The sequence below is a fragment of the Polyodon spathula genome, chromosome 15 (assembly GCF_017654505.1).
Source record: "Polyodon spathula isolate WHYD16114869_AA chromosome 15, ASM1765450v1, whole genome shotgun sequence".
NCBI classification, from domain to species: domain Eukaryota; kingdom Metazoa; phylum Chordata; class Actinopteri; order Acipenseriformes; family Polyodontidae; genus Polyodon; species Polyodon spathula.
The window spans coordinates 16,171,896-16,187,600 of NC_054548.1; the positions used below are offsets into that span (position 1 = coordinate 16,171,896).

Below are 15,705 nucleotides of genomic sequence, written 5' to 3' on the forward strand. Positions count from 1 at the left end.
TGTAGCACTTGTTAAAAATGTGTGTGTTATTTTTCCCTCCTCTTCTCTTACCTGTACCATTTCATTTGGTCAGTGCACAGTAGCCAATGCGGTTCAGCGCACGCATTTCTGTTAATCTGTACAGCTGGCGCAGAAGCTGCTGTGTACTGCCTAATTGTTATAGTGCATGTTGTTCACTTGAACAACTCGTGTTGCCTTCGTTACTGTGCGTGATTAAGCAAATGTATCTTTGTCTTTTCCCGGGCAGAGCGTACTAGAGTGCCCCTGCTAACCTTTTCTTTCCCCTTAAGTGTGCAGTATGGTGTGTAGATAAGTGGGTGAAGAAAACCTCTTTTAAATGCATGAACCTTTGAGGTACTGACACAACAAAATATGAAAAAAGTTCAAGGGTGTGTAGACTTTCTATAGGCAGTGTGTGTGTGTGTGTGTGTGTGTGTGTGTGTGTATATATATATATATATATATATATATATATATTATAATATAGATATTATATATATATATATATATTATATATCTATATATATATTAATTTTTCTCTCGGTGCGGTATAATAAGAGGTAATTCTAGCCTTTTGGGAACTGCATTGAGTTGGATACGGGGGTTTATTTTGACCGCGGAAAGTAAGAGAGGTTTTCTTTGGAAACTACAAACTTTTGTATATTTGTTTTATTAATATAGACAGTTATCAGCAATTGTATAGTATGTCTGTTTATTTGTTATATTACCGTTGGGTGTACCGGAACACTGGCATTATTAATATTTTGTTTAAATACCCTGGTAGTGTTATTGAGGGTGTATCGGTATACTACCATTATTTTCATCTGCGCTTCTAGTATATTGCAAATGCTGGTTACTGTACGGTATTTTAATTGAATTACATTGCATTGTATATGGGTTATTACTGAATATGGGGCTTGTATTTATTTATTGATTTATTTATAATTGCTATAGGGCACCTTTTGTGTAAGTGTGTTGGCATCATCCAGGTGGTTCAAAGGAACCAATTAATTTAATTGAATATTACTTCAGTAGGTTACATAATGGAGCTTTTAGCCCGTTCAACATTCTTTCGATGAGAACCAGGATAATCTTGTTTACTACAAATTACAGTGATTTTACGCCTTGTTTGTCTGTGCTCTGCAGGCAGAATGACCAGGGTGGGGTTACATAACAATTTGTGATATATAATCAAATTGTGATAGTTTGCAGCATGGGACTTTCTTTCCTTTGTGCCTAAGAAAGTACCTGGAATTTCACAACGCACACCACAGCATGTCTATATGGTTGTGTAACAACCCTTATTAGGCATGAGATTTAATTCTTGATGCTGCTGCTTTTATAGCTTAAAAAAAGAGAATTGGTAGTGTTTTTTGTGACCCTGCATAAAAAACAGGAAGCCTGCTGATCACAGAATTAGTACACTGCATATTTAAACAGGATGTGTGCACTATATCTGTAGATTGTAAACTTTAATAAATTATCTTGATGATAAATGATATGAGTATTGAGGATGATGGCAAGCAGGATTTTATTCAGTGGCACAGATAGTTGGGTTGAACATGAAACTCTTTAATTCCAGTGTTGGTCTGATTGTTTTGGTAAAGGGTGTGGTTGTGAGGGATATTGTAAGACTTTTAGATCTAGTTTTAATGTAATTCTCCTTTGTGATTTGTTTCAGGCTGAAAACACATTTTGATTGACAGGGAAGGTCATTCTGAGAAAGTTTGAAACTATGTTGCTGCTTTATTTTGATAAATAATCTAATGAAGTAGTTAAAAGTCTTCATCCAGAAGTTCTTAACATTGAGGCCGTACACTGTGGAGTTGGATGCCTTTTCTTTTACAACCTAGCGTTCTTTGATGCTTTAGGGTTTGTGAGGATTGGAGGTTGTTTTCAATAAACTGTCAGACGAGACTTCAAAGTTAAGTACAACTCTTGAAGTGCAAAAGAAAAAAGGCTTATGTGTTCCAGTGAGGATCCTGATGTGGTTTATGATATTGGCCTATGAAAGTTTCTTCTTGGCTGCAGTAGAAATTTTATCATTTAGCAAGTTTTTGGCAGCAAAATCACATTGATCAGCTATCTGGATACATGTGTAAATGGGCTACTAATGGTCTCTCAAATGCAGCCACCAGTGTGATTTTGTGCGGTCACAGCAGCTCCCAAGTAGCCAACCATCAGCTCCTTAACACTAGAACTGCCACGGTTATACTCATACCTAAAACCGCTGCCGGCAGGCATTATGACGGTTACATTTTAAACAACATCAATATTAAAATGAAAGACACTGTCGGAGCCAACTCAAAAGTTTTATTCAAGCGCATCAAATCAAACATCTGCACAGCCAAAACGCTACATTTCAATGAACAATTAAACATAAGTGTTTATTTTCTAACTTAACATATAAAGCACTACTTCAAAAAATGAAAAACTATAAAAATAAACATTTCAAAATAAACTAGTGTGTAAATTACAAAACTAATTTAAAACAAAAGTAACATGTTTTCTCTTGCGTGTGTGTCACTGAGTGCAGCAGAGAATGTAGGTTGAGCTGCAGCAGCCTGCTGCTTTTGCAGTTTTCTGATGGAAATGTTACTGCTGAAGCGCTGTGGCTAGCTTCAAGATGAAATCTCTCCTATTTTCCCTGGTGCATTCCTTATACGAAACGAAAAAATTGATGGCTGCCAGGTCCAGTAGAGATAACAACAGGCTTGTATATAAAAATAAAATAGAATGTTGTAGGTTATATTCAAAATAAAAACATGTATTGTAAAAGGCAGTCAAAATGACTGCTCTGGCAGCTCTAGGTAGAGGGGGATTATAACTTTTTTTATTTTTGCGATCATGCCTTTCAAATGTCATCAGGGTATTTAATGCATATATTTAGGAAAAGTCAAGAGCAGACTACCTGTTGTGGCAGTTCTAGTGTTAATCAGCGCCGCTATTCTACTTTGTGCTCTTCCTGATTCACTGCAGTGAAAATTGCAACACAGGAAGGTAAAATCGTACCATGAGAGGTGTTCTGTAGCACATAAAATATACTCAGTAGCTGCACATAATACAGCGTGCTGAGTTTTTGCACGGCAGCTTTCGATGTATACAATATTTACCTTCCGGTGGAAATAGGCGGCAACGCAACGCAGATGGGATTACGCAGTGTCATGCTGAAGATGCGGTGCGAGGTAAGTTGTGAGAAAAGTCATGAAATAACAGCTTTTTGAATGCCATGCGGGTAACATAACATTTTTTTAAAAAATGATGTGGGGGGTGAGGGTAGGGTTAAGTTAGCCCTAAGTAACACGCGCTATTTTTGCCTCTGCGATTGTGATCGTCCGAAACACACCCACCAGCTAATTTCATAGTATGTAGCAATTTAAGCTTTTTTACCGTGTTGTTTTGCTTTAGTTAACATTAGTTTGTCTGTTACTTTATTATTATAATTTATTAACATACATGTGCATATTGTTTTGCTTTTTCTTATTCAGTAATACATATTTATTTATTTGATTCGTGTTGTGCCTGGTGGCTAACTCCGGCTTGGAGAACACTTCGGGTATAAGAAGACTTTGTTTACTTCCCAAGGGGTGTTCTCTTAGCCAGAGACTAGTGTACCTGTTTTATATCTCCAGTATATTGTTAGAAGGGCCTTGGAGTCCAGTAGAGAGGGACTGTTGTAATTTAGCTTCATTACAGCAATGATTGCAAACTAACTAGATGTGCCTATGTCTACATATTCTTTATTTTTCAAACAATTAACTAAGTATATTTAGGAAAAAATTGCAGTGCTGCCACCAGTAAGTGTTGATTGCCGCACTCTGAGACCACCGAAGAAAACTGTTTGAGAACAACTGGTCTAACACTGTCAAGAAACAGCATATTTGTAGGAAGGGGTGGTTCATTTATTATTCTGAGTAGTTTCTTGTTCGCCAGCTCCTAGGAGTGAAAATAAATGTAAAGATATACAAACTGGTGGTGATGGCCATATGTCATTATTTTTTGTTCCCCACTTTCCTTTACAGCCAAGCGTTTTTTGCCATTGGGGTAACTCCACAGCCAAGCAGTTGTAACCGCTTTTATGTGTTTAAAGTGCTATAAAAAAGCATGCTACAAGAAAAGGTTTTTTATTTTTGTAATGAAAGAAAGAATGCTCGTTTTTGTTGTAACCAAATTCACCACGTAGTTAACAGTTGCAAGGAAAACTTCAACAAGTTGAATAACAATACAAACGTTGTATAACTAGCAAATGTGTGTACGTCAAACTTAATCATGACTGGTTTCATATGTTCATGTAACAATGTCAAGGCGCCATCTGTGTTTTACAGTTTTATTTCTTTTATGGTCTGTGTAGACCAGACAAAAAAAAAAAATAAAAAAATAAAAATCAACTGGTGAGTGTTTGTAACCTGACAAGTCATGCTAAGAATGCCTATGAAAACAGAAGGGACTTATTCTTGTGCATCATCAGTGAATTCTTTGGTCGAAGGTGCTCTCTGTGTTCTGCCTCTGCCTCTGACCCTCTGCCAGCCACTTGCTGCTCTGGTTGTATCCTCTTCACTAGTGCTACCTGAAGAGCTCCCTTCAGCACTGAGACTAGAAGTGGAACTTTCCATTTCTTCCTGGACATAATCTGGGTCATTGCCAGGGGTTTGAGATTCCCCAGAATCTAGTTGAACAACTCTTGCAGCACTTCCTCTCTCTTCCTCATCCATTATAAAACACCTTGCCATGGTTTTAACAGAGATGTTAAAGTAATAAATACATGCATAAAATGTATATAAATAAGACATTCTTACTTTATTGGTTAGAAAACACCTGGCCATAGTTATCAGATCTACAGTAAAATAAATACTTTATATGTTTATTTTTATATTAAATGATATGCCCGTCCACAATACAGATCAGATGTTAGCATAATGCTCAACATCCTTATCAGTATAAAAACGTCTTGCTGTAGTAGTTACAATGATCTGCCACAGCACAGAAGTACAATAAAATAAACACACATAGATATATAAATACCCCCTCCACATTTACTCCCTACATTTGATTATTACTTTATGTATCCATTCATAATACAGATTTAGAATGATAGTTGATATAGATATAACAGCATCTTCTAATTTATACTAAACTTGGTCAGTTTCATGGATTGTACACATGCATTTAGTTTAGTTTAAAATAAACACATTTCTAAACTTTATAATATCCTAAAAGTAATTGCCTGCATGTATTAGATGTTTTTGATTGTTGTTGAAATCCAAAATAGAAAAATAGAGGATGTTTGCTTGGTCGCAAAAAATCCCTCTGCAAGTAACTAGACTTTCCTCACTCTCTCTCTTATGTCTTCTGAATCAGACTGACGTAGCCAGTCAGCGCTGAAGAGACTGATCGGATCATAATTTTCAAAGTACCCTGTCAATCGTCATGTAGGTAGGAGACAAGTCGGTATGCTCCTTAAAGGGTTTAACTAAATTTGAAGCTTTTTGATGATGGAGTGCTATGATTACAGAGCATCGAAGGGAAACAAAATCGAACATGGCCAATGGCGGTTGGCCAATGGCCACCTGGGGAATTGAACATATCAGATGGAGACTGCAAAGTGATTAAATAATAATTCTAGCAGACTTGACAGCTTTTAACTTAAGGATATTATATTTATTTATCATTGAAATTATGCTTTTAATAAGGTAAAAATGATCACTTATTTTACAGATCTAACTGAGTGTAGCATTCCCAGGTGGATGTTCGAGACTGGTGCAGTTTATCTTCATGGGTATGATAAAGAAGGAAACAAATTATGTAAGTAATATTTGTATTTACTTATTTGTTTAGTAAAAATAAGAACAAACAAACTATAAGTAGACATTAATTTTTTTATATTCATCTTGCGATCAGCACTAGCCAATGGTCAGGTTCTACCTCGACGCATACTTTTCTCTTTTCCAAAAGCCCATCTGATCCTCATGGTTCATATTCTCATCTATGCTTTCTGGGAGTTGCACTGATTTACTGTCTTAAAGCATCAGGGTTCCAAAGCTGTGTGCAAAGTCATATGCATAACAGAATACCGGGTCACATTAATGTAATTGGAAGTTTACAATTATATTCATTCTCTGAATTTTTGGAACCTTTGCATCGCAGATCAAGTTTAGGAAAAGTGAAATTTCTGCATCAATTTCTGATGGGGCTGTTGGCATGACAACCCCAAGCTGAACACAAAACCTGAATTTGACAATGAACCTGAAACCTTGGACGTCTGTGGAGCCAACAGTTGAAGTTGTATTAATGTTATACTGTAATGATTAACCTAGTTTAACTTTTTGGTTTTATAAACATCCTGCTTGGTAATTACAACTTTTATCTTGCAATACCATTAATTTATTTAAATTATGTATCCACTAGGCCCATGCAATCCGATAATCTAATTCGGTATTTTTGGAACACTGGCTGTGATAAAAAGCCCAAATTTTCAACACTCCTTGCCCATCTAATTCAGGGACTTGGAATTAAACAAAACTGTATCACATCTTTTTGTGATGAAATTTTCCTGATGCAAACTGTTTTTGCCAGTTGGGTATTTATAAGAGTCCAAAAGACATGCTTTTTCTAAAAGAATGGATGATGTTTAAAAAGGATACGTACAATGAAAAAAAAAGTGTAGTCATTTAGAAGGGTTTTCTTAAGAAGACAACAAATCATAGGTTTAAATAAATCTTACAAAATGGTAAAATCATTGTTGTTTTTTTTTGGTTAAAGTCTGTCTAGTCCCTTTAAAGGGCTAGATGCCACAGATCAGTGGTTTAACATTGTCGTTCTGACAATTTGAATTGCAGTTGCAAATGGTAGCATCTGATTTATATTAAAATGATAGTTAATTATACCATGACTGGCTCAGTGTTCCTAATGTCTTTCAGCAATTGGTAATCTACTCCTCAGCAAATTAATACACCACGTTGCTTTCTTTTTCTTTCTGGCCATGAATTTAAACATATGAAGGCTCAACATTTGAAAACTAATCAGATCCTTCTGTATTCTACGCCACAAGGTTGCTGGCTTGGTTCCATGCTTTTTTTAATCAGATTGGCAGGTTTCCGTGTCAGCATTGTACACATCAGGAGGACCAGTTTCCTTGGTAAAAGGAGTGAGTAATTTCCTTCCAGGGAAGGACAGATAAACACAGTAAATCGCTTTTAAGGCTTTGATGCCAACTGCACAACTGGTTGTTGACCAGGAGTGAACAGTAACTATAGGGTCGTCTGTGAGGCTCTAGTCTCTTCAGGATATCATGAGCTCACTTCAACAGGAAACTAGCTGACTTGGGTAATATAAAGATGTGTATGTCTGCTCTGCAATGGCAGTGTGGCTGTTTTGTCACAGCAGACAGCTGGTTTCAGGGACACCGATTAGCACAAAGTATACGATCCAATCCGGTCACTCCCCTCTATTTTGTGTTGACCACTCTGATGTACTTTTTCCGGTGTTTTTAGTGCTGCTAAATGGATGAAGAATGACCCCTGATGGTCAGTACTGCAGATGTTTAATTTATGTATTTTTTTTGCTGTTTTCCTGCTGCCTAGGCTGAGCAATGTCAAAGCCTGTCTGTTCCAGGAATGGACACTATCTTAGGCAGCACATTTTATACTGAAACTGGAGAAAATGCTAAGTGTACAAAGTTTATATGCCACAAGGAACATTGGTTCACATGTCTCTCAAGCACTGCTTGAGCTTATGATTAATAATGAGTGTTTAACCTTGTGCCTGGGTTTATACTGCATGTCTGTTTAAATATCTCATTTAATAACATTTTACATTGTTAGTTTGGTTTAAGGTGAAGCTGCATGTAAAAGACGCAAAGACTGTTCTGGACAAAAAGAGATACGTGGCCTTTTGGTTGGAGCGCTATGCTAAAAGGGAACCTGGAATGCCGTTGACGGTGGTATTTGACATGACTGATTCTGGACTGAGCAACATTGTAAGTTTTCATTTGTACATGTTTTTTTTTTTTATTATTATTTTCCCACTCTTCATACATAGTTTTTTCCATTTTCTAGTTATGTCTATGTTCTAATACATTCTGTGCCTCATAAACAAACAGTACTGCTTCAAACAGAATTCACCAGCCCCAAAAATGAATCATTCAGCATTACTGTTAAATGGCAGTCCTATATTCAGTACCAAGTGAAATGTTTTAACTTTAAAAAAAAAAAAAAAAAATTATAGCAGTTCTTTAAAAAAGTTAAAGAGCACTGACTAAAATTTTAAAATAGTTCAATGATGCCATTATAATGAACAATGCAATATTGAATATAAAAGACCTAAATCCATTATTTTGCTGAAGGTGGCTTTATAAAAGGTTGCTTGAGGTATGGCTGGATTTGCATGTGTAATTATCACAGGCTTCAGTTGTAGAAAGATAAAAGAAGTCATTATTTTGTTATCATAATTTCGGAAGTAAAATAATTACCAAATAACTTAGAAAATGACAGCATCAAGGACAATCATTTTTATAAAGTCTCAAAAGTTTCCATGATTTTTTTTTTTTTCTTTTTTTTTTTTTCATTTGTTGTATTATATGCCCAATACATGGCTAGTTATACATTAGGATAATTTACCCCATCATACTAGCCTAAAAATATCTGAGCCTATTGTAAACATTTTTTGTTTAAATTTCTTTATGTACAATATGGTAAATAAAAATACATTTGCAATTTCTGTGCATTGGCTGCAGCAGTATGTTGTACGTACGTGATTACCAATCTATGCCTCTTCCTTAACCTCTAGTTTCAGGTTCTTTAATCTTGTGGTTGAGGTTTTTAATTGTACAATCACTTACTATATTTTCCTTTTAGGCCGGCGGGGGCCTAAAAAACAAGAAAATAGATTTTTACTTGATGAAACAAAATGCTTTTAAAAATAATCAGTTATTTGTAAAATGTTTTTTCCTCCTAGGATATGGACTTTGTGAAATACATCATCAACTGTTTCAAGGTTTATTATCCGAAATTTCTTTGTAAGTATTACAATTTTTTTTTTCTAAGCATGTGCTTTGTGACATACAGCATCAGGAAAGCCAGACAATTAAAACAGCGCTTCAAAGTGGCATACATTCAAAAACGTCAGCTATTCCATCCCGCTACCATAAGCAAGTAGCACATTCTGAGGAAGATGCTACCAGGCAGTTAATCATTTAAGTTGGGGGGTGTGGGGGGTTCGTCCATTTATAATTTTGTTGATGCAAATGTGTTGAACTGCACAAGTGTTATGTAAGCAAGGAAGGAAAAAAAAAAAGATTTGTAATTATTCAACAATAAATTTGAGCAAAATTGTATATTTTATTATTGTTTTGTGTGTGCTCCTAAATTTTTCAGTACATGCCTAAATTTTTTAACTTAGGCGCACATGCGCCTAAAAAAAAGTTAGCTTAGAGCCCTGCCTATACCAGGTTTCAAGACTCATGAAAAATGCTGGTAAGTTTCTGTTTTAGAACTACCTGTGCTTAATATTAAAAATGCTTTCGTTGCGCGTTTGTTAAATTTTTGTTGTGGTTTTCTTTTATTATTGCTATCTTACGTATTGGACACTTATATTAAATCCCACTAATTGTTGGTCGTAGCTTAGTGGTGGATCGCAGAGCCCACTGCGATCCATTTTGGTGGCTCTCAGTGTATTGGCCACCACTGCTTTAGTTCGACACTATAATGCATTCTGCACGAAAAGCATGAAACTTACTATAGCACAGTTATTCCTTGTAATCTGATGAATAAATATAACTACTGTTGTATTCTGTTCTTTACCTGGGAGGCAGGAGCATACCTGCAATCATGTGAGGAAAGTACTTTTCTTGTTATGATATCCTTTTCCTTTCAAGATATTTAAAATGAAATTTAAGAAAGATCATATTTAAGAGCTCAAAAAGTATAGGATGCTGGCCAATAGCTGCCCTACTACTTTTTTTTTATTTTTTTTTCCAGCAAAAATGATCCTGTACGAAATGCCATGGATCATGAATGGTGAGTAACATGAAGTCTAGCCTAATACTATAGAGAGAATTTTGTATTTTCTAGAAAAAAAAAGTTTCATTTATAGTTTCATCACTATTGGTTTTAAGGCGCCAAAAACATCTAAATGGCCGGTGTCTTTTGTATTCTCATGGTCTGGTTGGGTTATTGTCATCATCCAGTAAAAATGATTGCTTGCAGCCATATTCACTTTCTCTGTCAGTATTTGGAAGTAATATTTACATTTTAGTATGTCACAAAGGTATATACTTTATCTCTCAAATATAATAATATAAAATGTATCTGTGTTTAATAGCAAGAACATTCCATATGAAATTTAATAGATACATTAGTTAACTGCCACGACAATAAAACAAATATAGGTTTGCCATTTAAAAGATATATTATTCTTCTGCTTCAGCTGCCTGGAGGATTGTGAAGACTTGGCTAGGCCCAGAGGCCATTAGCAAGTTGAAGTTTATAGGCAAGAATGAAGTGCAAGAGTACATTGATGCTGAGCATCTCCCTACACATATGGGAGGCACTGTAAGCATTCTGTTATATTTTAATGTTCTGTATAATGTATTTTATTGTTTTTTTAATAAGCAGTGATCTTTATTCCCCCCCCCCCCCCCCCCCCCCCCCCCCCCCACCTTCTTTTTTTTTTTTAAGAAGCTTGTACAGTGGTTAATTGGATTTTCTAGTGTTTCATAGAATGTTGATGCTTAAACATATATAGCCTGTATGGATTCTGGACACTGTGACTCTGTGTTGGGGGAAGGTGGGGGAGAGTATGTAAATATAAACCTAAACCTTGTCTTCGCTGTATAGGATACCTTTAAGTATAGCTACCCTCCTCTACCAGACGATGACTTTCAAACTCCGATGTGTGAAAATGGGCCTATTGTTAGCGAAGACGAAACAGAAAGTAAAGAAGACGCAGAGTCAGAAAGCAAGGACACGCTAGACTCCAGTCAGAATGAAGAGCAGATCCAAAAGTCTAAAAAGGTAACCCACTTAGCTGAATGCACTTTGTCAGTGCAGGGCGGTCAGAGCACTACACCTAGCTCCTGAGAGTGGGGGCACTTTTCTTTGATAGCGCTAAACAGGGTTTCTGTCATGAGCATAGTTCATGAAAGGGCAAACTAAATTGTTAACTTTTATGCTTTATCACAATTTAGCATTTTTCTGCATTACCTTGGTAGAGACATTCCCATTTCCTATTCCAAACCTCCTAATACTTGGGTAGGTTGCACCCAGTAAGTACATCACACGTCCGATTTCAGGACGAAAAAGCTCACATGAGGGTACTAATTTTCAATATCCCTTCCATACCAATTGGTAACCTGTTATAATCAGGGATTCACATAACTTTTATCATTAGGGTCTCATGTTAGCTTGATGGCACAACAGTGTTTATATCCGGATAAAAAAAAAAAAAAAAAAAAAATATAATATATATATATATATATATATATATATATATATATATATATATATATATATATATATATATATATATATATATATTTTTTTTTTTTTTTTTAAATAAAAATATAAGCAACCAGTGGTAGCGCTAGAGGGAGAGATTGTAGTTTAAATTGGAACAACCCTCCATTCCTAAGTGAAATATGGGGACTCAGTTACCTGCTAGCAGAGCCCAGAGACCCAGAGACTGAATAGAAAACCCAGAGTCTCTGGGAAAAATCCAGAGGTTAGGCAGGTAGTGGTCACAGCCATATAATACGTTTTGACCTTGTAAGCGTGAGCACCCTCGCTGCCTTTATGAAAAGTGTCTTCCTGTTAAACCTACTGATGGTATGCCTTATAAATAACAATATAGAAGTCCGCTTTTTTTTTTTTTTTTTTTTTTGTGAACCCCTGGTTTATGTGAACCCCTGGTTATAATACATCCTAATATGCATCAATATCATCAAGAAACAACTATTTACTATCCTACCCTATCCTATTCTTTTACTTTACTATTTGCTAGCAATGTCTAGCACTGGAAAATAAAGACTAGTATTAAGATGTAGAACTATTGTATTCCCATTTAGTGCTTTCTCTAATGCTGTCACAAACTGAATTTGACTTCATGGATTGGACATGTATTTACTGTTTTCATTACCTTGATGTTGGCTGAGTTTGCCACTTTGTTTTTCAAGGGGCACCTAGATTCTATATTCTACACTATTTTCTATATGCAGTTTGTTTGTATAACCTCCACCGCTTTGTTACACTTATAGTGTTTAGTGAAATATTTGAATTGCAAGACAGTCAGATTGAACTAGAAATACCTTGTGGATAACCAAATGGCAGGAGACAAGTCTATGTCAACAGTCTAGAGCAGGTCTGTGCTACTTGCCTCTGGTATAACTACTGGAACTGCTATGAAATATGTGCCTTTTTAATATTTGTTTTTCTCTTGAATTTTTTATTTGAGAATTTCTTTTCTAGTAGAGTTGTCAAGGTTCCTGATGCTGCAAGACTACTGTAATTAAGTATCACATGTGAGGAGCTTATATATTTTTGTAAATCCGCTGCTGACAACATATTTTTAACTGCTAGCTATTTGAGATACATTCATATTTCCAATGTAAAGGAAACACTTTAGGCTAAACTGGTACTCTTCACAATTGGGGTATTGTGATTTCTTGAGTTTCAGATCATATAGACCCGATGCTTTAAAGTAATGTCTTTATACTTGGTACATAGCTGTATTCTCTAATTCTGTAGGTCATGTTCCAATACCAAAGTTGTCATGTAAGATACTCAGTGATACAGATGTTGGCCATTCAAAATACATTGCTTGTGATTTTGGCTGCCATATAACTTTGATGCCTACCTGGTTGTACCAGACCAATGCAGAATATATGTCATGTCATCTCTGATCTGTTTAACCTATATTAGATTAGATTGTTTTAGTGAATTGTGTCGGCATGTAGAAAATAAATATCGTTGCATTGATCTTTGAGCATCGATTTAATACAGTACAGTGCCTTTGATATACAAAATGCATTGCAGAAAGTATCGTTAGTAGAATTGGGCATATTTCAATCTGCCAGTAACCAAGGCAGGCCATAGCTGCCCTGGTGAAATTCTTGCAAAACACACTGGGGGGTGGGGATGGGGATGGGGGTGGGGATAATTTTTTTCTTATTATTCCAGTGAACCGGTAATGGTACTGTAATCATTTATTCTTTTACATTTAAATCAGGTTTGACTGATGCATCCACTTTGAAACAATAGTTGTACTTCTATTTTTGTATGTATGAATTTTAAATATTAAATCGGTAATTGACCAATTACATGCCAAAGTAGAAATTTTAATACTGTGAATTAGCTTTCATCATCTCAGCAGTATTCCTGAATAACTGGTTACTTTGACATAATGGGCTACAGTTTTATTGTAATTGTTTACAATTAAATAGTCCAGAAAAAATGTAAACCTGAAATCTGTCTTTTGTACTGAAGGTTGTATGCATTGTATTGTATTGGGGATTGACTGCGACATAAAATACATTTTTATTCGTTTCAAATACAGTAATTTAAGAAATGTTAAGATTTGTTGTCTACCAAAGAAATGCTGAAAACCAGAGCTTTCTGCAATCAAAAATACTTTATTTGAATTTGAATCACCATCTTTAGACAAAATACTGTCTACTGCCATTTACCTAAAGTCAAGTGGTTTTATAACAGTTATATATTATATATATTATATATATATAATATATAGTTAGATATATGATATATATATATATTATAACTGTTTGTCTGCTAAATTGTGTGAAAATTGTAAAAACTCATTCAGTGTAGTTCTTATCTGTATAGATTGATAACCTATCTTTAGCTTATACAGTATGTAGGAGCAATGACTCATTGACACACCATTTAGAGAAATTGATTTACTGTATTAATAAAATACTATTGAATTGGTTTATCCTTGTTTAAACAAATAATGCTATTTCCAGTGTTGGAGATACGGTTAAAATTCACCATGTAATCAAAACTCTCTTGTATAAAGGAGAATTCTAAGTTGCAGGTGAGGTCCACATTTTCAAATTGGAGGGATAAGAACCTAGGTGGTGTATAAAATATACACAGCATGATTTTGTGTAATGTTTGGTTACTTACCAAATGACAAAAAAAAAGGCCTCAAAATGTTAAAGCCTTGTACTAATGACAAAGTTCACTACCCTTAGTTGATGATCCTATTCCAAAGTTTTGTAATGTATGTGCTAGTGTTGTACATCAGCATGGTGGATGTCTTCATGCTGCCATGTGCCCCATCATACTGTACTTTGAATGAAAAGATTATGTATTTTCAGTCCAACATGAAATAAAATAATTACTGACCTCTGATATCTGCGGCCAGGTTTTAATCTCATTTTGCTGTCAATAGCAATGTTGTGCACAGCACATTTTACCTTGATGATGATAATGTGGTACTGGAAGAAATGTATTGATTTCTTAAACTAGACATTACTAAAAGTTACTGACTTGTATAAATCTCTCTAACCATATGTTTTGTTATGCACTTATTGATTGTGTACTTTTATTAAGGTTACACTGTAGATCCTTTTATTTTAAAGAAATTGTATTATGGGGGTCTAAGATTAATGCTCATAATGGCTCACACAGAGTTTAAGCTGCTTAACATTGAAAAGCTCTATTGGTCTCGAATCTGTGAAAGAGCTGTATTATGATAATGTGCAATGGATGCTTACTGACTGACAATCAATGCAACCAATGTATTTTGTGAAACAATGATTAATATTTGACTCTTGAATTTTTAAACCTTGTATTTTTCAAATTTTAAATAAAACCATTTTTTTTGTTTAACGTAAACAAGAGTGTGGGTTGCATACTTGAAGTGTCTGAATTCAGGGAATTAAATGTTGTTTCATAAGGATGGAAATCAAGGTGGAACCAGCATCTATGGTAGCTTCGTCCTTCTTTTTGTACAACTGTCCTTCCTTGCTCTTTTTGAATTTGGTGGTCCACAACATTTGTTTTAAAGTGTGGCCATACTTTATCAATTAGACAACTAGCATTGAGATGTTGTCTTAATGTGGTACACAGCAAGGTTCTATGAATCTCTCCATTTTTGATTATGGTTCTTGTCTAATAAAATGTAACCATTTTTTGGCCACATTTGTTTAACCTCTCACTATATCGCAGAAACCTTTAACATTGCATACATTATATTTACAACTTCCCCTTTCAACCACTATTCATTTTACAATGTGTACGTTTTACTTCATGTTTGTAAACCATTCTAGGTAGCATTCCCCTTGCACTATGCCACCTAGGGATGTTTTTCTTTTCTTTCTATTTTAAGCAGTCAAAAATTGCTGATACTAGCTGTTGATGCTTGACAATGTGTCATTCTCTGTGAAGGCAATTAACCTTAATGGCTTGAAGTGACTTTTCTTATGTGGTGTACGCAATTCACAGAAGCAACTAGACTGTTCTGAAAGAGTCAGTCACATTCTCAATAGGTAGTAAATTACATGTGTGAAAACTACAAACCTGGCTACAGTGCCGCTATATGTTTTAACTTGAAGCACATTAGGTTGGTCATGGTGGTGAAATGGCATAATGTACAAAGATCATAGGGAAACCTCCTGGCTAAGGTCATGGAATACTAGGCTAATCCATGGGTTTCTACCTACCATGAATACATGAATTTAGTGGAATTCTA

General features: G+C 35.2%; 1 protein-coding gene across 1 annotated transcript in view; it reads left to right on the forward strand.

The window, feature by feature from the left end:
• Positions 1-15,705, forward strand: part of LOC121327855 (motile sperm domain-containing protein 2-like) — a 30,104-nt gene that overhangs the window by 3,663 nt on the left and 10,736 nt on the right. The window contains exons 3-8 of the mRNA XM_041272131.1: positions 5,716-5,802; positions 7,821-7,975; positions 8,953-9,013; positions 9,975-10,013; positions 10,423-10,547; positions 10,833-11,009. Coding sequence (XP_041128065.1) covers positions 5,716-5,802; positions 7,821-7,975; positions 8,953-9,013; positions 9,975-10,013; positions 10,423-10,547; positions 10,833-11,009 — 644 coding nt within the window. The remainder of the gene's footprint in view (positions 1-5,715; positions 5,803-7,820; positions 7,976-8,952; positions 9,014-9,974; positions 10,014-10,422; positions 10,548-10,832; positions 11,010-15,705) is intronic.